The sequence below is a fragment of the Octodon degus genome, unplaced genomic scaffold (assembly GCF_000260255.1).
Source record: "Octodon degus isolate 3935 unplaced genomic scaffold, OctDeg1.0 scaffold00201, whole genome shotgun sequence".
In the NCBI taxonomy this organism is placed as follows: Eukaryota; Metazoa; Chordata; class Mammalia; order Rodentia; family Octodontidae; genus Octodon; species Octodon degus.
The window spans coordinates 1,501,055-1,523,257 of NW_004524777.1; the positions used below are offsets into that span (position 1 = coordinate 1,501,055).

The 22,203-nt window shown below is 35.5% G+C and overlaps 1 protein-coding gene across 2 annotated transcripts in view; it reads left to right on the top strand.

Annotated features, from left to right (window-relative positions):
- Ar (androgen receptor) overlaps positions 1-22,203 on the top strand; it is a 254,666-nt gene that overhangs the window by 102,073 nt on the left and 130,390 nt on the right. For both annotated transcript variants that reach the window (XM_004644511.2, XM_023704705.1), the window contains exon 2: positions 21,295-21,446. In XM_004644511.2, coding sequence (XP_004644568.1) covers positions 21,295-21,446 — 152 coding nt within the window. The remainder of the gene's footprint in view (positions 1-21,294; positions 21,447-22,203) is intronic.

Sequence of the window (22,203 nt, forward strand, 5' to 3'; positions counted from 1 at the left end):
AGCCCTGCCCCCTGGTGGGCTGAGCTGGCCACACACACACACACCTCTCTCTCTCTCTCTCTCTCTCTCTCTCTCTCTCTCTCTCATAAATAAATAAATAAATAAATAAAAAATAAAACTGCAGAAAACTGGAATAGATGCTCTATATCTCAACCTGATAAAAGCCATCTATGAGAAACCAACAGCCAACATCATACTAAATGGACAAAAACTAGAAGTCTTCATGTTAAAATAAGCAACAAGACAATGGTGTTCACTGTCACTACTCCTATGCAGAATAGTTCTGGAAGCATTAGCCAGAGCAATTAGACAAGAGAGAAATAAAAGGAATAATGATCAAAGAAAAGAACAGTACATACACTGTACAGTTGATGTTATTTATTTTTTGACCTGGGGATTGAATTCAGAGTGCATGCTAAGTAAGCACTTTACCACTGAGCCATACCTACAGTCCAGGCCACAGGCTTTAAAGCAAAGATTTATTTTTTTTGTTTAAGTTTTACTTAACATTAGTATATATAGTTAAATCACCTATATATTTTCAATATTTAGTTGAACAATTTCACAAATACTCTTACCCATGGATCATATCCATCTTTTGACTTCTTAATTAGTTTAGATACAAATAGAAAATGTATATTTCTCTTAACAATTAAGTAGATTTCTGATCTGAAAGGTAAGAGAGCTGAAAAGCACTAGGTTTACTTTTAAATGGATTCCCATCTTGTTTTCCCTGCTTTAGTGAAATCTGGGATTAAATCTAATTCCTTTGCAACTTTTTAGGATCTTACTCAGCATGACCTGTCTTAAATCCAGATGTACTCAGTTGATTACCAATTCTAACCACCTCTCATAACTTCTCATACCTATAAGATGAGGTCCAAGTTCCTTTGCCCACTTTCTTGTAACTACTTCATCTCTAACATGTATCCAGAATCTTCCACCTTTATTTATGCTTCCTTTTGCACATACCATTTCATTGTGTGAGGCAACTATTTGTCTATCTGCCTGCCTAACAAATTCAATGTAAATAGAAATTATCTTTGTTAATTCTGTGAAGTCTTTCCAACCATTCCATTCTAAGGCAAAGGTGCTCCTATGGATAAGACTTCTGGAAAAGTACATCAAGGATATTGGTAGATTCTTTGCTACTTGGAAACTAATCTAACTGATAACTATGATAAAAAGATAACAATGTCAAATCTCTAGAAAATGTCCTGAGGGCATACAGCAAAGAGTGACACATTAATTCTAGAAAATCCACTTAATCTCAGTAAGAGCAATAAGAGTCAAAGAAATTTAAACCATGACCTATGCTCATTCCCACCTCATGTAATGGAAGCTGTTCTTCAGGCAGATATAACAAAGAAGGTAGGGTTGTCTGTTAGCCCAATTCCTACTTTGCAGCTAGAATTTTCACCCCTGCTCCCAGAGGGGCAGATCATCAGTGTCTCTTATGCTCCTAACCCTGTTTTCTAGTAACAGTTTTAGCAGATATTCTTGCAGTTTTAGCTTAAAGGATTGGACTAGGCATCCCTTCCTCCACACACTTTCTACTTATAAAGGCCTTGCTCCAGGGCTGGTAAGACAACATTGCTCTGTTTGTCACTGTCACTGCCCAACTCACATATGCTGAGGCCACCATAATGGAAAAAATCAAACTGGGAGGTCACTGTCCTTGGCCTCATTTTCATTGCAGTGAGCATGGGTTCTGATGTGTGTGTGTTGGGGTGGTATCATTATAGGGAACATCAAAATTCTTCCTGAGGTAACTGACTTTGTTTTCCTTTTTTTCCCTTCATCTGTGGGTCTCAAAGCAGGGCCTTGTGTGCACTAAGAAAACATTCTAAGAGCTGACTGACTTTATTTGGAAAAGAGCATTAAGAAGTTTATGACTACCAGCATTATTGAAAACGGGAAATCTTGATAACCATTCAAGATACACTGGCAACTTTGTGATACTAGTAATAGCAAGAACAGCAGCAGATGAACAGAACATTACCAGAGAACCAAGAAAGACAGTTAAGTAGAGAACCGAGAAAGACAGTTAAGCAGAGAACATGAAAGACAATTAAGGTGAGCTCTGATGAAATCACGCTCATCGATAGACACGTGGGAGGTTATGCATATGTACTAGATTGTATCCAATTCAGGCACCATTTAAGCAGAATGTGAGACAGGCTTTAGGCTTTCCTTAGGCCACGCATGGATCCATTCGTAAAATAAAGAAGGCTTAAGGCAGAAAAAGCTAAAAGACAGTATCTGATAAACATTTCTTTAATAACATGATACTGTGATCTAAGAGAAACTCCTACCATGCCAAGCTCAACAATAAAATCTCAATTGTCTCTAGTGGAATAGAGGAGTGTGCCTTCTGAAGATCAACTAGAGGGAGAACTTTTGAATACCTACCCCGCACTCAATGAGGAAAAAAATAAGCCTCTAAATTACTAATGGTCACACATCATATCGTTACATTTGAGTGGAATATCCAGAATGAACCAATTCATAGGGACAGAAAGTGGATTAGATTCACAGGGGCTGCAGGGAAGGAAGAATAGGGAGGGAGCACTAAGGCTATAGAATTTTATTTTAATGGTATGAATATATTTAGTAGTGGTTTTACTTGTAAAAATCTGCAAATAAATAAATACACTAAAACCCATTGAATTCAATGTTTATATAATTTTTGCTACAGTTTTCCAGTATATATATATTGCTAAACAGAAATATAGCGAGAGGAGTTGATAGGTGTACATAGCAAATCATAACTGCCATTTCATCCCCTTGTCCTACCCTTTCAGCCCCCATCCATCTCTTTTTTCCCCTTCTATTTTGCAAAATGCTATCTTCTTATTTTTTATTGTCTATCTTTTATTTTGATCTTTATTTTTATTTTCAGTTTCTCATATAAGAGGAACCATGTGGTATGTAAACTTGTGCCTTTGAATTATTTCACTTAATATAGTTTTATGGTTTCAAGGTGCATCCATTTTCCTAAGTATGATTCAAATTTACCCTTCTTTATGGCAGAGTAGAACTTCACTGTGTATAAACACCACATTTTCTTTATCCATTCATCTGTTGATGGACATACAGGCCACTTCCAAGACTTAAGTATTATGAATTGTGCTGTTATAAATAAGGGTATGCATGTATCACTGTAATATTATATCTTTACCTCTTTGGGGAACACACATAGAAGTGGAATAGCTGGGTTTAATGAAACTTCTATTTTTAGGGGTTTTTTTTGAGAAATTTCCATACTGATTTTCATAGTAGTCATTTCAGAAAACTGGATGTGCCTAGAAGTGTTTCTGCGTTCTCTATTCCTTTCCATTGACCCACATGTCTGTTTTTGTGCTAGTACCATGCTGTTTTTATCACTAAGTCTCCTTTTGTATAATTTGAAATCAGGGATTGTGATGTCTTTTGCTTTGCTCTTTTTGCTATTCTGAATCTCTTCTGTTTCATATGAATTTTAGGACTGATTTTTGTAATTCTGTGAGGAACGATTATTGGTATATGTTTTTAAAATTTATGTCTTTGGTACAGGTCTCACTATGCAGTTTGGACTCAGTGATCCTGCTGTATCAGTCTCTCCAAAGCTGGGATTACAGGCTTGTGCCACAACATCCAATTTCAGAGCAGTGGTTCCAGGGCAGGCACTGCATGTGGTTCTGGGGACTGAACTCTGGTCCTTGTGCTTGCCAGTCAGCCACTTAGACTGCCAAGATATCGCCCCAGCCTGATGTTGGCATTTTGATTGGGATTTTGTTAAATCTGTATATCAGTTTTAGAAGTATCACTATGTTGGTAATATTGATAATATCCAAAAACAGGAAATATCTGTCCATTTTATGATGTCCTCTTCAATCTCCCTCTTCATTGTATTGTAATAATTGTTGTAGAGGTTTTTTTTACTTCTTTGATTAGGTTAATTCCTGCATATTTAATTTGTAATGATACTGTGAATGGTATTGTTTTCCTAATTGATTTGAGTTTATTATTTGTGTACAAGAATACTATTGTTTTTTGTATATTGACTTTGTATCCTGTTACACTACTGAATTTGCTTATTAATTCTAGGAATCTTTTAGTTGAATTTTTGAGATTTCTACATAGAGAATGATGTCACATGCAAATGCTGGTAATTTGACTTTTTCCTTTCTAATACACATAACTTTTATTTTTGTCTCTTGCCTTATTGTTCTGGCTAATTTTTGAAGAACTACATTGAACATGAGTGCTGATAGCAACATCATCTTCTTGTTCCTCTTTTAGAGGAAAAGCTTTCAGCTTTTTTCCATTAGATATAATATTAGCAGTAGATTTGTCATAAAAGATTTTATCGGATTGTGATGTTGTTCTTCTACAGCAATTACAGGTTTGTTTTTTTAGCATGAGTGAATGTTGGATTTTTGCCAAAGGCTTGTTCATCTGTGGAGATGATCCTGTGATTTTTGTCCTTGATTTTGTTTATGTGATACATGAAATGTATTGATTTGTGCATATTGGAGCATTTCTATAGCTCTGGTATAAAGCCTACTTAATCATGATGTCTAATGTATTCGATAATTTGTTGTATTCTGTTTGCCAGTATCTTGTTGAGGATTTGTATGTCTCTGCTCATTAATATGTTCCTGCCAGCTTGAATTGCTGGTGGTATATGCAAGACTGTACTATTGAGCAGCTTGAATCATTTATAGTTAGCTATTTAACATCAGACAATGGAATTCAAATTAGAGCCTCCTGACAGCAAGGTGTATGAATGATGGTGCTGTCATGAATGTTAAATGGATTGGCCGCTAGTTTTCCTTTTCATTTGTGACCTTGTTGGTCTTTGGAATCACAGTAACTCATACCCTCATCAGGTATGAGTTCACAAGGTCTCTTTCAATTTCATGAAAAAGCTTGAGGATTATTGGTGTTAGTTCTTCCCTGAAATTCTTTTTGTATTCACCAATAAATCCATAAACTACTAGACTTTTCTTAAGTGGTGGTTATTTTAAAATTACTACTTTAATTTGATTATATTCTTGGTTCAGTTGTGATGACTCATAGTAGTCTTTCTATTTTTTTTCTGAATTCTCTATTTTATTGTAGGACCTGTTTTCAAAGTAGTTATTAAAAATCTTCTGGATTTTAATAGTCTCCACTGTGATTTCACCTTTTACATTTCTAATTGCATTGACTGATTTGAGCATTTTCTTTCCTTTTTTAAGTAAAATTGACAAACAGACTTGTCTATTTTATTCTTTCAAAGACTCAGGTCCTTGACTTGTTTCTTTGTTCTGCTTTTTTAGTCTCAATTTCATAAATTTCTGTTATGGTCTTTATAATTCTATTCTTTGTACTTGCTTTTGATTTGTACTTATTCTTGTCCAGGCAGTGCATAAATAATTTGGGCTCACTCCTGTTTTTGTGATGTGGGCATTCATGGATACAAACTTCTCTCTTAGTCCTGCTTTCATTGTGTCTCACAAATTGTGATATGTTCTATGGCCCTATCATTTGATTCGAGGAACTGTGTAAGTTCTTCCTTGAGTTCCTCCATGACTCATTGGAGGAAACACATTTACTCATTACACATTTACTCTAGAAAAAAATTCATAGACTAAAAATCAAATAATGGTAAATAACATGACATCCAATGAAACCCCAAAAATAAGCATGAAAAGCTATTCTATTTTAAGACAAGGTAGACTTCAAGCAAAAACTGATCAGAAGAGGCAAAGAAGGTCACTACATAGTGGTTATGAGAACAATTCCATAAGAAGAGATAACAATTACAAACACATATGCACCTAATACCAATACACACACACTTTATAAAACAAATACTACTGGACATAGAAGGTCAGATCACCATCAACACAATTATAGTGAGGGACTTCAATATGCTGTCACAAGTAAATGTGTTTCTTGTATGTAGCATTATTTCTTCATCCATTTTGTTCAATCTGTGTCTTTTGATTGGGGCATTGAGACTATCCATAATGACAGTTATTACCAAAATGTACTGACTTACTCCTGTCATTGAATTATTTTCTTATTGTTGGAACACCCCACCCCTCACTTAACTGCTCACCATGACTGGTGAATTCATTCTATTAGACTTTTTGCATTGTTAACTCCAATGTTGCTTTCTTGGATAGCCTTGAAGATTTTTGAGTGTTGGTTTGGTGGTCATGACTTTCATAAGTTGTTCTTTGTCATGGAAATACTTTCTTTCTCCATCAATTTTTAAAGTTGATTTTGTAAGTTATAATATTCTGGGTTGGAAGTTGGGGTTTTTTTTAGTGGTTGTGACACTTAACTCTTAAGTTTTCTTCCTTTTACAGTTTATGTTGAGAAGTTTGCTCTAATTCTTATGGATTTACATTTATCAGTAATTCGTTCCTTTTCTCTAACACTTTTTAAGGTTTTCTTCTTGTGTTGGATTTATGGAATTTTAACTATACTGTATACAAGACAAGTTATTTTCTAATTAGTGTTGTTTATTGTTCCATATTCATCACAGCTCTGGAAGTTAAATTCATTTGCATTCTTGGAAAATTTTCTGCTATTATTTCTCTGAATAGGTTTGCCAATCTGATTTTTACCATCTTTTGATTTTTTACTAAACTGTATAAATCTTAGATGAGTCTTCCTTGTGATATCTAGTAGTTGATGGATGCATTTTTCATGTTCTCTTGCTGTTTGAGAGACATCTCTGAGTAATTTGCATTTGCATCAGCCCTGTCTTCTTGTCTGACACTGTCCTCATCTTAGCCATTTTTTGCTGCCACAGATTTCTTTAGAGTTTTTAATCCCGTGAATCACTCTTTGATACCATTTTATGGACTCTTAATTCTTTTCTATGCTGAATGTTCATGTTTTGATCTATTTCTTTTGTTTATCTAGTTTTTATTAGGGCCTTCTGTATAATCCCTGATCATTTTGTATATAAAACTTTTTATCCTGTTAGCTATATTTCCTTTGAGTTCAATGAACACCATATTGATCTGTTTTTAAGTCTCCTCTTTTAACATTTTGAATATTTCAGGTGTACAGATTTTTATTTGCTCCACTTCAATGCCCCAAAGAAGACTTTTAGAGGAGATGAGAGTTTTGGGAGGCATTTTATTGCTTTATCTTCTCAAATGCTAATTTTTGCGCAGCACTGAGGTGTGAGGGTGAATTACAGTGGAAGATTTTATTGTAATATGGAGATCTCTTAAATTAGTGGTCTACTTATTTTCCATGATGTACTGCAGTAATGGAAAGCCCTAGGCCTTTGCCTCTGTCCCAAGAGAGGGAAGAACAGAATGCAATTGGCCCAGTACCCAGTTCTCTAGGAATGGACTGCAGTATTCTTCACAACACAAAAGCAATCAAATATTGGCATACAGAGACAATCAATTAATAGCAACAACTATGCCATCCTGGCAATAGCACTTAAATGTGCAATAGTGAAAAACAAACTGAATATGAACATTGCATAAGAATCAGTAATATACTACCTTTAGTATATTATACTACCCTTAGCCACAGAGATCTATAATTATAGTATAAGCACTAAGAGAAATCAAATATTAATCTCTATTAAGTATCTACTAAATGCAATAATTATACCTCCACTGACAACAGAAAAGAATTGAACAGTAATAACATGAAGTTAATTATCTATAGATTAACCACTTACATTTTACCCCAAGTGTCATGCACGAAACACATTTATTTGTGTACTGACTTTTCTGAGTATGGCTTGGGCATTTCAACTAGTGAATTCTTGTGCTGAATAAATTTGATAAAATTGTCATTTTTATACTGTCTGTTATATTGTCTTATAAAAATTTAAGGTGCACTTCAGGTTATCTTTCATTTAAGCAATTGGACAAGTATAGTTACATTCTCTTAATGAATAGAATGATTTGTTCTAATGGTGTTTGTAAATAGGATATCAAGTCTGCATCTTGTACAGCAATTAACCACTAAGAAGAATGTATGCAGTGTGTTAATTAAAGAAACTCTCCTACTTATTTGATTTGAAACTGTCTCATTGCTATTTGTTTATCAATAAAGTTATGGCAAAAAATAAACACAATTAAAAAAGATAAATAAATAAATGAAAAAAATTGGTTAATAAAGTGTAATAGTTATACTAGTTAAAATAGGCACAGAGAACAGAAGAATCAGTGGAGAAAAATTTGAAAAATTAAGCAATAGAAGATGAGAAGGACAAAAAAATGTTAAACAATAAATCTCTAAGGCTATCAGGAAATTATCAGAATTAGATAAAAGTAACAAAAAAAGAAAATATGATAAAAAAGAAAAAATAAGAAAAAGGGAAAAATAAGAAAAACAAAAGGGAAAAAACTCCTAAAAATAATGAAAAAAAAAGAAAATGGAGATAAATGAAAGCAAAAATCCTCTGTACTTTTGGATGAGTTTCTTTCCAGGATTCACAGCTTTGGAATTCAGCAAGTGATGGTTTTCTTCACCTAGCTTTACAGCCTATGTATTTGCAGGTGCTCCTCCACTCCTCAGAGTTTCCTCTGTCCTTATACCCCTGGATGTAGCAACTGCCTAAGCTGAGATGTGTCTTTGCTCATCTTGGTAGATGTGGAAAACAATTAGGCCTGTGGCCGGTACTGGGTATAGATCTTGTTGGGGTATCAGATGCAGCATTGGACTTAATGCCAGCAGTTTCAGATCTAGCACCCTGTGCCACACATGTATGCCTTGCTTCTAGCCTTGAAGCGCAGGACCTTGTGTCCCTTCCAACCTGAGCTTTAACTTCCACAGGGAGGGAGCTCTAAGTCTAGCCCATATCCTCTTTACAACTGTCTTTGTGGCCATCTCTCTCTCCCACTTTGAGGACAGTACTAGAAACCCTGTAGTAAAGTGTTTTGTAGTTGTTCTGTGGCTCATTTTTATTCAACCCCTTCTCAATATGGCTCTGGATTAAACACTTTCTGGCAATATTGTGAACACTGCATTGGATTTCTCTTTAACTCTAGTGTGCTATGGAGAAGGGGTTACTTTTAAAGTAAAATCCCACACTGTTTATGCAGATTATATGACCACCATTTTTTCTTGGGGCTAGTGCTACTGGCTGATTCCATTATTTCTCCCTGGAACTCAGAATCCTGGGGGCCTAAAATTCTTGTGCTTGCAGTCAGGTTCCCCTCCCTGGTATCCTGGATAATCTGGATTATAGGTCCTGAAGAAGCTGATTTTGCTCACGATCACCACTCTTATCATTTTTTCTTCAAATCTCAAAAGATATCAAATTCTGTTCTCTACATGGATAAACTTTATTTTTATAAATTTTATTTACATAAAATTGTTTAAAGGACTATCTTATGTTCATCTACATTTTTATTACTCTGTATTATTTTCACTTGTGAATTTCTTCCAATTTTCATTTTAATAACCTTATAGTCTTTCATTTTATTAAGAAATAAGATCTGTGGCTAGGACATAGAAGAATTCAGTTGCCACTTTTGCAATGAGTGTGAAACTTTGGTAAAGACATTGAGCTGTAGCAAAGAATATGACAAATTTATCTATGCAAATACATAAAAAGCCTAGTTGCATGGGGTAGAAGGGTAGAGGGACATATTAGATAAAGTATGCCACTTTGATTAGCATAAATGACTTTTAGCATAGCTTATCCTAAAACTTTCAATTTCGATTTATAGTTTTATAGAAGCATGCTTTTTTGCTTTTGAAATACTAAGCAATAATTTTTTTTGTAATGCCAGTGGGGAATGAATCCACGACTTTCATGATGAGCTACATCTCTAGACCTTTTTTTTTTTAATTTTTCAGAGAAAGTCTAAATTACTCAAACTGGGATCAAACTCATTCTTTTCGTGCCTCAACCTCCCAGAGCGCTGACTTTACAAATGTACTCCAACATGCCTGGTCTCAAACAGCTTCTTTTCTTTCAGCTTTGGCCACCACCTCCAGCTTAACATAGGTGTGTAGATAGAATGAGTAGTGTTTGTCATGATTTCTGAGCATCTATAGCTAGTTGTTAGTTGTGAGATTTTGTTTTGCTCAGCATGATACAGTGAAGGACTAGTCAATTGGACCTAGATTTTCATTCTTATTGTGTCCTTCCTCTTAGTTGCAGAAATTTAGGAAAGGTACCACATTTCCTTATGCCTCAGTTTCTTCTTCTATCAAGTGGAGATGATAGTCTGTATCAAGCAGTATTGTGGAGAGTCTATATATAATAATTGCTATGAAAGACCCAAAATATAATTGTACATAGATTATGGTAAAAATGGTAGTAGTGGTAGTGGCAACAGCTATATTATTATGTAATTCCTATAAAGTACATATCAGGCACTGTGCTGCACACCTGACATGAATCACCTGACTTTATCCCACATAACAATCTGATAGGTAGATATTGTGACTATCCACATTATATAAGATAAAATCTGTTATTGCTCAGTTAGTATGACTGTAGATAATTATACTAATGATGCTTGATAAAAGAAGTAAGTAAATATTATCTTTCTTCTTTTCTATGAATAATTTTCTATCTATATTCAACTTAGTTATAGTTGTTCAGAAACTGCTCTGTTTTAAATATATGTAGAACAGAAGCATCTAAACAAGATGTTATAGAACATTTAAGTAAGTTAAAGTAGAAAGCCTCAAGCAGCCCAGCATTGCCTAGCTCTAAGAAGTATATCCAAACGACTCTAGCCTTTTCAGCTTCCAAATCATGCATAAGGGAAGAATTGCCACACATAGGATCTATTATTTCTTCATTGTCTAAGAAATGCAGGGTACAAAATATCACTTTCCCTGACTAAAACAGTGTAAGCAAAGTACATCACAGCCATTTGCTAACTGTCTAGGGAAGGGTTCCTTTTCAGCTGTCCTAGTTTTATTTTTTATATGATAATGTTCCACATCTCCCCACGTCTCCCACCCCCACTGTGCTGCCACATCCCTCCTATTATTTTCCATACCTGTTTTGTTTCCATTAGAAAGCATTTGAAAATTTGGGAGTGGAGTGGGGAAGCTAAAGTGTCTTAGTTCCCTTTGCCAGAAACACACCAACCCACTGTCTTGCAAATTGTATTAGTTTGTCCTCAAATTGGTGCATTTATTCATTCACAGATGTAATAGCTATTTTATGAACACTAATTAGAGACCAAGACATATGGTATATATATTTGATATGACAATGAATAAAATAAGTCATGGATTCTTACAAATAACAATAGAGACAATTAGATCAGCAAACACCCTGGTCCTGTTTTGAAGGCTAAGTGCCTAGTGTTCCTCTGATCACATGACATTTCACTCAAATCTCATTCTCCTTCAAAAAATAAGGCATTTTGAACCATGTGCCCACAAGTTAGTCATTCGATCATTCATGGAATATATAGTCAGAAGTTGTGGCATCAAATCCAAATCTATTTATCATTGTCCAGTTAGTTAACACCTCTGTCTGTCTGTCTGTCTGTCTGTCTGTCTGTCTGTCTGTCTCTCTCTCTCTCTCTCTCTCTCTCTCTCTCCTCTCTCCTGTTTTACTTCTCTGGAAATGGGATTAATTAAAATCTCAACAGGGAAGGACTGTTGAGATTATTTATTAAGATGTCACTCTGTATTCCTTGACACTATTATATTTAGCAGTACTCAAAGTCATTTTTGACACTTTCTATGTTTGTTTCATGTACCACTCCCTTAAATAGAAAGTTTTGTTAGGCACTTTAACTGACTTGTCATTATATTACTAGTCTAAGGGCACTGGCTTATGATAAGTAACAAATACATTTTTATTGACAGAATGAATGATAATGAATGTGCAGGTACTTTTAAACTTATAAAATTTTGTATGTGTTATTATGAAATTAAACTTGTTATAGAGCCTCGACTCATCCCCTTTGTCTTAGTTATCAGCAGCTTGGCCTATTAGGAAGAGTTCAAATTGCAGCCCTGCTTCTTCCTAACTACTTCACTCTAGAGAGGTTATTTAGCCTCCTTGAGATTCTTGCAACTCATTTCTTTGCCTCACAGAACAGCTGTGCATATCCCATGGGACAAATGTATGTGGATGTACGTTATGTGCTGTAAAATTTTTTTGGAAGTTAAGAAAACTAAAAGTCATGATGTAAGGTGACTGGCATAAGGTTGGTTATACAGTGAGTTAGTGTAGGGTTTAAAGGTTTTCCAGACTTTCAGCACCCAGTTTAATATACTAAGGTAGATTCCAGAGCAAAACAGAGCAGAATACTAGGTACTGACCAGGAATAAGGAAAAGCAGGCTCTGTCTAGAAACCTTTTTTCTCTTCATCAAACTAAGAAAGAGAAAATAGTAAGGCACATTTCAGAGGTCACATGATTATTTTGTAGCATGGAAAGACCTTGTTCATCAAGCAGAACAATTTTTTCTGCTCAATAACAGTGACAGTTCCACTAGCCCCATACCATTTCCTTTTTACCTGGTTCAAATAGATGCCAGGTATGACATATTTTCTTTCTCAGGTTTTATTGAATATTACATTGTGTCCACTTCAGTGTTTGCAATATTAGAAGAAAGGGAAGATAGAAGTGTGGGACGTGGTCATTCTCCACTTATGCCAAGGACAGAGAAAATACTCTGAAAGATTCATGTCATGTATGAGGATAAACTTCATGGTCAAGACGTGAGTTGTATTAAGATCAACTGGATATTGTGAAATTTTTGGTATTTTAAGAAAAAAAAAGAGGACATCTTCCATTTTCAAACTGTTTTGAGGCTTGAGAGTGAGGAAAGGAGCAAAGAAAGAGAAAGAAGTGTTGAGAAGGAAGAACTGAGCTGGATATCAGACATTCCATTAGTTAAGGCCACATGGTAGATGGGAAGCAGACACATCAATGAATTATTTGTGATACAAAGGACGATAAGTACTTTTATTTTTTATGTATTTAGTACAAAGTCTACATGGTCTCACTACACAGATCATACTCATAGTGATCCTTCCTGTTTTTAAGACTTCCAAGCACTGGGATTACAGGCGTGCGCCACCATGCCCAAGCACAAGGACCTGGCTTGAATCTCCAGCACCACATGCCAAACCAGCCCCAGAACACAGGCACACACTGCCAGGCACCTAAACCAGGTGTGGTGGTGTATGCCTATAATCCAAGCACTGGAAAGGCTGAGACAGAGGGATCATTACTAGTCTGAACTGCATAGTGAGACCATGTACCAAATAAATAAATAAATAAATATTCCTTAAAAAGATTATTTTAAAAAGAGGACTGACTATAAGTGGGGCATAATCATATTTTATACAGTACATACAGAGTAAGGAAAAGTTTCATGGAATAGATGGCAGCATCATGGATTGAGTTCTGAATTATGAAATGAAGTAGCAACAGAGGTAGATGGTAGAGGGTAGGGTAAAGTCATTCAAATTGAAGGATGTGGCACTGTAAATAAGAACACAGAGGCTTGAAACAATAGGGTTACCATGAGGAACTTCAAAAGGGTAGTACACATAAAAGATCACATTGAAAATGTTGTAGGGGTGAGATAAGAATCTAGAAATAAGCCATAAATGTCAAGATAGTACTCTGCATTCGGTTCTTGCATGCCAGGTCATTTTCACTTGCTCGTTTAACAAATGAGGTCAGACCTGTAACATAACTTCAAACTTAGAAGAGCAGAGGTGATATCAGAGCTGTGTATTGCTTTTCAATCCTCTTGTGACTCTTTAGAACCACAGTGATAAACCGTAGAAAGTTATTCAGAGATTTTATGGAGAGGAGTTATAAGGTAAGTGCTTTTGGTAGGATTCCTCTAAGGTTCTAAGTGAGGATTAGATAGAAACCAAAAGGCCTTGAAAAGGAACCAAAAAGGGGCTTGAACAAAACAGTTATGGCAACTTGAAGGCAAGTCTGTGAGGAGACAGTCTATGCAGTAAATTTAACTGATATTAGCCGCAGATGGACTGATTGGACTGTGGTAGTAGGTGGCTGCATGGAGAAAGATTATTACATTGAATTCAGAGTTACTCAAGTTTTCTGGGTTTAGTCACTGGGTATTGTCATCCCTTGTATGCTATGGATAGTTTCATAGTTAATCACATAGTTAATTTAATAATCTGATAGTGAATCATAGCATCAGAGATTGCATTTCAAATCCTGAGGTCATTACTTACTCTCTATGGATCTATAACAGAATGTTTTAGATTTGTGGACCTCAGGGCTGTCCTGTGAAATGGAAATAATGACACATACTTCTTTCATTTGTTGTAAAAGATAAATGAACTTAAACTATATCAAGTGTAGTATTTTATCTGGGGCATCTATAAATGCTACTCTTATATTTTGCTATATGTTGGGACATATACTGAATTACCATGGGTTAAGGATTTTTAATTTCAGTTAATAAATTACCTATCCACCATCATAATTAATCTCTTGTATTGGAGAACTGGGTACTTTTCCCAAGTGTCAAGCTAATATCTGGCCTAGTTTGTCTTAGGTTTGGCATCACTGTACATCATGTAAGAGATCAACATAAGGTCTGCTGTCAATTATGTCAAAGAGGCTGCTTTTCTACCCTTGTAAGTTCTCTGGTCTAATGCAAAATGTCCAACCTTGGCTTCTTGCTGTAGACTCAGTGTGGAATCTCATTAACTTTTTTTACCAAAATTGTGTCTGGTGGCATGATACTATCTTCCTTCTTTAGGTTTCCAAAGTCCCCAGACACCTGACTGAACATCTTTCACATTTTTTAAGCTACATTTTTTGTGTTTTTCCTTTTTTGAAAGTTCCAGAAGGACTTCAAGATCAGTGGGTTTTCCAGTGTATTCACAAGTCTGGGGTAAGGGAGGATGTCATGACTGCTGCTTTCCTAATTTATCCAATAGTGTCTGACACAGGAGATAGCATTATGACCTCAGAGGTCACTGAACTGGAGCTCATATGTCCTGGGCTCTGATTTAAGAGGAAGTTGGAATGGGATGGAGGAATTAGGAAAATTTACATTTTGAGTGTGCCAGGCCCTTTCTCATGTATTGTCTGAACATTTTTCATGCCACCTTTTCAAGCTGAGAATGATATTTTCCTCCTCATTTGATGGTTAAGGAAACTGATGGGCAGGAAAGTTAAATTCATACTGAATCCAACATTACAGGGTTAGTGATCAATAACAGTTGGATTGAAACTTGGAATTCTGACTCTAAAAGCCTTTGTTTTTTTTGTGCCATTACTTACCAAAAAAAAAAATATTTGACTCTGAACCTTATATGCCTCAAAAGTAAAGTGGATCTTTGTAACAGCTCCACTGTATTACAATAAATCTCCTCAGACCACATTGAGGGTAGAGGAAAAGGACATGCAGGAATGTATCTTCATGACAGTCAATGGTTTCTGAGTATAATACCAAAAACACAAACAACAAAAGAAAAAATTGATAAATTAAAATTGATCCCGTTTGGTAGTTTGTGATGCAAATGACATCAATAAAAAAGAGACAATGCAAAACAAATTAAGTACTTGTACATCATATTCTGATAAGGGTATTCAATACAAAATACATAAGGCATCTTACAACTCAATGACAAAAGAAATATAACCCAAAGAATTGCACAGACATTTCCACATATCAGATACACAAAGGAAAAATGGTCCATCCCATTAAACATTGGAGAAATGCAAATCATGACCAAATATAGAGATACCACCTCATCTCCAAATGGATGGCTATAGTAAAAACAGAAAAATAAACTGTCTCATTGCTATTTGTTTCTCAATGAAATTAATTAAAAAAGAAAAATAATAAATGCTAGTTTTTATCTAGACATATTAGAACCCTTATAAATTACTGGTAAAAAAAAAATGAAAAGTGGTATAGCCACTCTAGGAAACAGCTTGAAAGTTTCTTAAAATGTTAATTTGATCTAGAAGTTCCAGTCCAAGATACATACTTGAAAGAAAAGAAAACACACACACACACACACACACACACACACACACACACACACACAAATGTTCATTGCAGTGTTATTCAGAAGAGGCAGAGTAGAGGAAATTCAAATGTCCACCAACTGATAAATATAAGTGCAAAATACAGTACATATGTCCATGTATTACACTATAATCTGACAACAAGAAATGATGTACTGATACATGCTACACTGTGGATGGTTGTTGGAAACATGATGGTAAATGAAAGAGGAAAGTCCAAAAAGAACACATAGTGCATGATTGTATTCATATTAACTGTTCATAAAAGCAAAATCTTTAAAGGCATAAAAGAAAGTAATGTTTGGGGGTTCTGAGGGGAGGAGGTCATGGGGAATGCCTACTTATGGGTCTGAGGGGGCGGATAGTGGGGAATGGCTTCTTATGGGTATAGGATTCTTTTCTGGGGTAGTGAAAATCAGTCTTGCCCCTTCTCTCCCCATGTATTTTCCTTTCTCTAAAATATGTGCATAGACAAGAAAATGTTCTCTTTTAGTTTTTAGGAAATCAGATGCATATTTTTAATGACAAGACAAAGCTGAATACAGGCAAGCTTTACAGTACATCTATACAGAAGGCACAGAGGAGAGTCCTTCATTTGCATTGGTTAATGTAATTTTCACAGATAGCTAGAGAAGTTAAAGAATACCCAGCTCTTTTGACAGTCAGTGGAACTCACAGTTAGTAGAACTCAGAGAGCCTTAATGATTTTGCCCAAAATTCAGTAATGGAGGCAGGATTCCAGCTCAAGTCTAGTTGGTTCTAAAGCCCTGTTCAGTTGACATTCCACTTCCAAACAAGAAAAATTGCTTTATGACTTTTCCATTTTATTCTAGTTCCACAATCATTGGCAAACTTGCTCAAATGAGTCATTCTTTTTAAAGTATCCCTAAGTTCTTCTTGGAAGAAAGAGTGGGGAGTGGGGTAAGAGGACAGAAAAGAAATAAAGAGAAGAAACAGAGACTGAAGAGTGAATATTGAGGGTTCCTAAGTGCAACCTCCCTATGAATAATTTAGTTCATAAGGGAGGCTCACTCCGACAAAAGGATACAAATAGATTTATGCATTCATTTTTAAAAAGTATTAAGGTAATACTGCATATCAGGTACCATTCTAGGTACTAAAGGATACAGTAGTGAACAAAGTGGACAAAAAAATGCATGTCCTTATAGAGCTTACATTCTACTAGGCCTGATGTGATGTTGGGATTAGCATTGCCTGTTCATTACAGACAATGATCCCTATGGTTGATCATTCATTTGCAGGAAGAAAGCCTTAATCCACTTTTACTTAATTAGTTGTGCAACTTTTAGAGAATAGCAAATTCAGGATTCTTCAATTCTGTGATGCAGTAATAGCTTCAGGCTCACAAAACCAAATACCCTGTTTCTGGATGGTAAGTGACCATGTAACCCAGAGAAGCAAGAAGAAACACACTGTTGTATGCAAATTCTGGTCTTGTTCTCAAAACCTCTGCTGATGTGCTTTCAGTTGACATTTTTTGGGGAGATATTCAAAAGTTCTGAGATTTTTGTTTTAACTCTTTTATTATGTGCTGCTATACTCATACAAAGAGTACAAAAAACATGTAATGAGATTATACAGCATAACAATTAAATGAACATTCCAGAGCCCTAATTAATGAACAGACAATGCTAATCCCAACATCACATCAGGCCTAGTAGAATGTAAGCTCTATAAGGACATGAAATTTTTGTCCATTTTGTTCACTATTGTATCCTTTATTACCTAGAATGGTACCTGATATGCAGTATTACCTTAATACTTTTTTAAATGAATGCATAAATCTATTTGTATTCTTTTGTCGAAGTGAGCCTCCCTTCTGAACTAAATTATTCTGCACTTGTGTTTATTATTTCCTTGGGTTTTGATAAATTTGCTCATATATGTGTTGTTAAATAACATTTGTTTCTGCTCACTACTGAACTTCATGTAATATAATTATATGTATCCTTTTGTGAGTTAAGTGTGGTGTACAACATTAATATGTTAGGTAAACCTATATATAGCATTACCCTGTTCCTGGTCATTATTGAGTTGTGTTTTATTGAATGAACATACTATATATTTTTATCTTTTCTTCTGTCAGTAGAAGTTTACCATTTCTACTTTTATAAATGTAACTACTGTGAGCATTCCTGCATGTGCCTCCTGATATGTACTTGCATGACTTTTTGTGAGATATAAACCCAGAAGACAGACTGAAGCTGTAGTTTTCATTTCCAACTTCCAAAGTTTAGCTCATAAGTCAGAACTACAGTGTACCTTTTGCCCACACTAAACCAGGGTGAGTGTGAGTGCTGTTCAAAATACTTAGACAGAGACAGAGATAGAGACAGAGACAGAGACAGAGACAGAGACAGAGACAGAGACAGAGAGGAACTGATCAAAAGTTATCTCAGGACTCTAGTCAATGTGAGTTATAGTTAGTAAAATTCCACATTGTAAAATCCTCTTTATTAGTTCTCCATTTATTTCTTCTGAATAGTGATTATTGTACACTGTGTACTTTACTGAACTCAAATATAATAAAATGTTGATTATTTTAGTCTTGATTGTAAATTTATTTAATATTTTAACTGTATTTTAATTTCAGTATTTATAAAATATATATTTCTAAGTGTTCTAATAGTAAAAACATGAAGTTTAACCTCATGAAAAAATTTAATTGGAAGTCCTATATTTTGAAATATAGGTAGAGTTTGCACAGCAGAGCTCTACAACTCATTTATCTTCCTCCAATGAAACTGTACCTACTGAATAGCAATTCCTCATTTCTACTTCTTAAAGGATCTTTGCAACAAGACATCCTATTTGCACTCAGCGTGTTTCCATTTTAGTTGTCTGATATTTATTTTATAATCATTTATAATTACTATTGATGTCATCATCTAATTTATGCATTTATACCTTTAGACTTTTCAAAACTAGTTCTTTGAGGTGCTTTTGCATCTTGGCACTCCACCCTCTGCTGTAGTGTATCATTTACTATGTTACTTTACTCTTTTTGGCTTCCTGTCTTTCTTTTCTACTTGATGATGAGTTGTGGAGGGGCAAGAACCATCTTGAGCACCACTATATCATTAGAATTTGATCTAGACCTCATTCATAGGCCTAAGTGCTAAGAGTTGAGTTGAACTCATCTACCTAAATTTCAATCTTTGATCTCAGAACATGGTTTATCAGTAGTTAATAATCTGCACTTTGAAGTCAGACTTACTTAGGATAAAATCCTTTATTGCCATTACTAGACATATATTTTAGGCAAATGTACTTAATTACTCTGAGCATCATTTCCCTCTTTTGCAATGTAAGATAATACAGAGCTATATGGATGATTATTGGAATATTAAATGAGATGATGTTTTAAAAACATGACCTGGCATGTGGAGTGCCACATGTCTTCCTGATTTTATTTGAATTGTTTGATTAGTTATAGAAGTTAAGAAAGTGGAGAGAAGAAGAAATTGTTAAAAATTATACTAATTGTTTTAGGACTGAGGATGATGACACAATCTTCACCCTAGAAAATGACACTTTAGTCAAGAGAATAACTTTCTTTGCATTTGGCTGACTTGCATATTGGAAGTGAGTTCCTTTTGAATATATGGCCCTGCTAACCTTGATTTGGTGGACAATCTCCTGATGGCTTTCATGTTAGAGCAGAAAGGAAAAGGCTTGAGAGGAGAGAAACTAGGCCACTATACTCATTGGCTGGGTTTGCATATCAACATAAAATTTTGAGCATTTTCTGTTGTACTTGGAACTTGAATAAAGGCTGATATTTGTGTCTTGGAGATGAGATCCTTATAGTATGTAACCTGAGGGAAACTTTTCTTTGCTGTTGCCCTATCCGATTTGCTCACTTGCAGTTAAGGGGAGGATGACCTTTGATGCTTTTGCTGGATTCTGATGACTGTGTTGAACATGATAACCAAAGAGCCAATGTTAGATAGTAAAGATGAGTAATGAGAAGACAATTGGGTAAAAGAAACTGTTCAACTTGGAGGCAAATAGTCCTGGGCTTGGTATCAAATTGCCTGGGCTTGTACCCTCAGAGTTTTACTTCTTCATCTGTCCAAATGGATATACTAATAAGAAAACAAGCTCACCAAGTTGTTGTGAAGTCATACAGCACATCAGACAAGCTCCCATTAGCACTTATTTTCCTTCCTTTTGTTTGTAAGTAAGATGTATTCATGCAATATAAATTTTCATTCCTCTGGATGATATTGTTGCCATTTGTCATCCATCTGAGAAAGATTAACCCACAAGGTCAATTGAATTTTAGATATAGCTGGACATAGGAAACAAGAAAGACAAAAGTTCAACTTTGGTTAGTAAGACTTATGTGCAATTTCTTTAAACTTAATTTAATTAGTATGGGAAGTTAAGAATCACTATACTGTGAAGGTTTTAAGATTGCTTTCTTCCCTCTTCTATTCATTACCAACTTGAAGAATTTAGGCACACACCTTCTTGGAGATAAGCAGTGATACTAGATGCCTTCTGGTGCACCATGCTTGCCCCAGGAACCCCAGAGCTTTAAAATGACCAAATGTTTTGATAGCAGCCCAAAAGATTTCTCACATCACTGTGTATCATTTCTAAACAAAAGCATCTGACGGGGATTCTTCTACTTTATAAAATGTGGGCAAGGTCATGCCCACATGATCTAGAAAGATGTCTAAGGAAAATGAAATTGAGAAAAATACAATGAAGAGTGGTATAATACTTCTGTAATAATTATGACACTTTTATTACGTATTCATCCCAAAAGCTACTATTTCATTTATATTGTCACTGTAGCAACTCAGAAGGATGGGTAATATTATCTGTATTATACAGATGAGATTTGAGGCTCAAGGAACTAAAGAAAAAGACAAAACCATTTTGATATTTGTCAGTTTTGTCACAAGTCTTCCTTTGGATGAGGTTAGGTCATAAGGTAATCTTTTATTACTTTGTAAATGATGCCTGACCACCACCTTGAATTACATAGCTTAACCACATATTTCTTGCCTTCATTTTTCCCTTACATAGATAAAATCCATGAGATTGGCTAATCCCAGAGAATTGTCCTGATCCTTTATCAGGGTGCAAAACCCTCAGTTCATGCTACAGGAAATCTTAAAAAAATCATGTTTAGGAGAAGTCCCAGGAAAATTCAGCTTGATCCATTTCAGAAATGACTTAAAACAATTTATCCATACAATTTGATCCTAAGGACCTTACAATTTTGCTCTCCTGTTTTTGCCACCCATTAATGTGTGCTGCTTTCTTTTCTGTTTGTCTTTCCAGTTTGGAGAACGCCAGGGACCACGTTTTGCCCATTGACTATTACTTTCCTCCGCAAAAGACCTGCCTGATCTGTGGCGATGAAGCTTCTGGGTGTCACTATGGAGCTCTCACTTGTGGCAGCTGCAAGGTCTTCTTCAAGAGAGCTGCTGAAGGTAAAGGCTCTTGTACATTCAGTTCTGTTTTCCTTTCTTCATTTTCTCTCAGAGAGAAATATGTACCTTCTAGTGCCCAGGACTCCTGTCAGGAACAGTGTCTTTGGCAGAGCCCTCTCATAGAAACTATGAGCTAAAGAAGTAAATTTTCATACTTGCTGGTCACCTGGTTTTCCCTTGATTGTACAGGCAATATAAGTAATCGAAGTGGTCCCATCTGGTGTTTGGTACTCAGTGGGTCCTAGGAATGAAGATAAATTAATGATTTGAAAAAAATAATTTTCTTCCTGCTCATTTTCCACTTTGCTGCCTATAGAGGTAAAACATGTTCTTATTAAAGAGCTTAAACGTGGAGAAATTCCAACTGAGTCCCTAGCTTGTTTTCTGCGATGAATACAAGATTGTTCTTCAGCAAAGATTTCCTGGCCTCAGCCTTAGAAAGAAAGTGTTTTCACTGATCAGCAGACCATCACTTTCTGCACCTGCTCTCCCCTGCTGCTGCCTTCATGGAACCTCTCTTTGCATTAATAGCTCCTAAATAAATAACCCAGAGGGAAGAGGTACTTTCATCTTCCTCACTTGAGACCTGACCCTAGACTATTGCAGAATTCCAACGAAGTAACATTTTGTAAGTGACTAAGTGAGGAGAGGACCTGGCTCCTTAATTGTATTTAGCCTACAATTCATGTTTGCCCAGCAGCTAGAAGTAGTCTGTTCATAACCTATGGTAGGAACCCACCTATTTCTAACCTGTTAT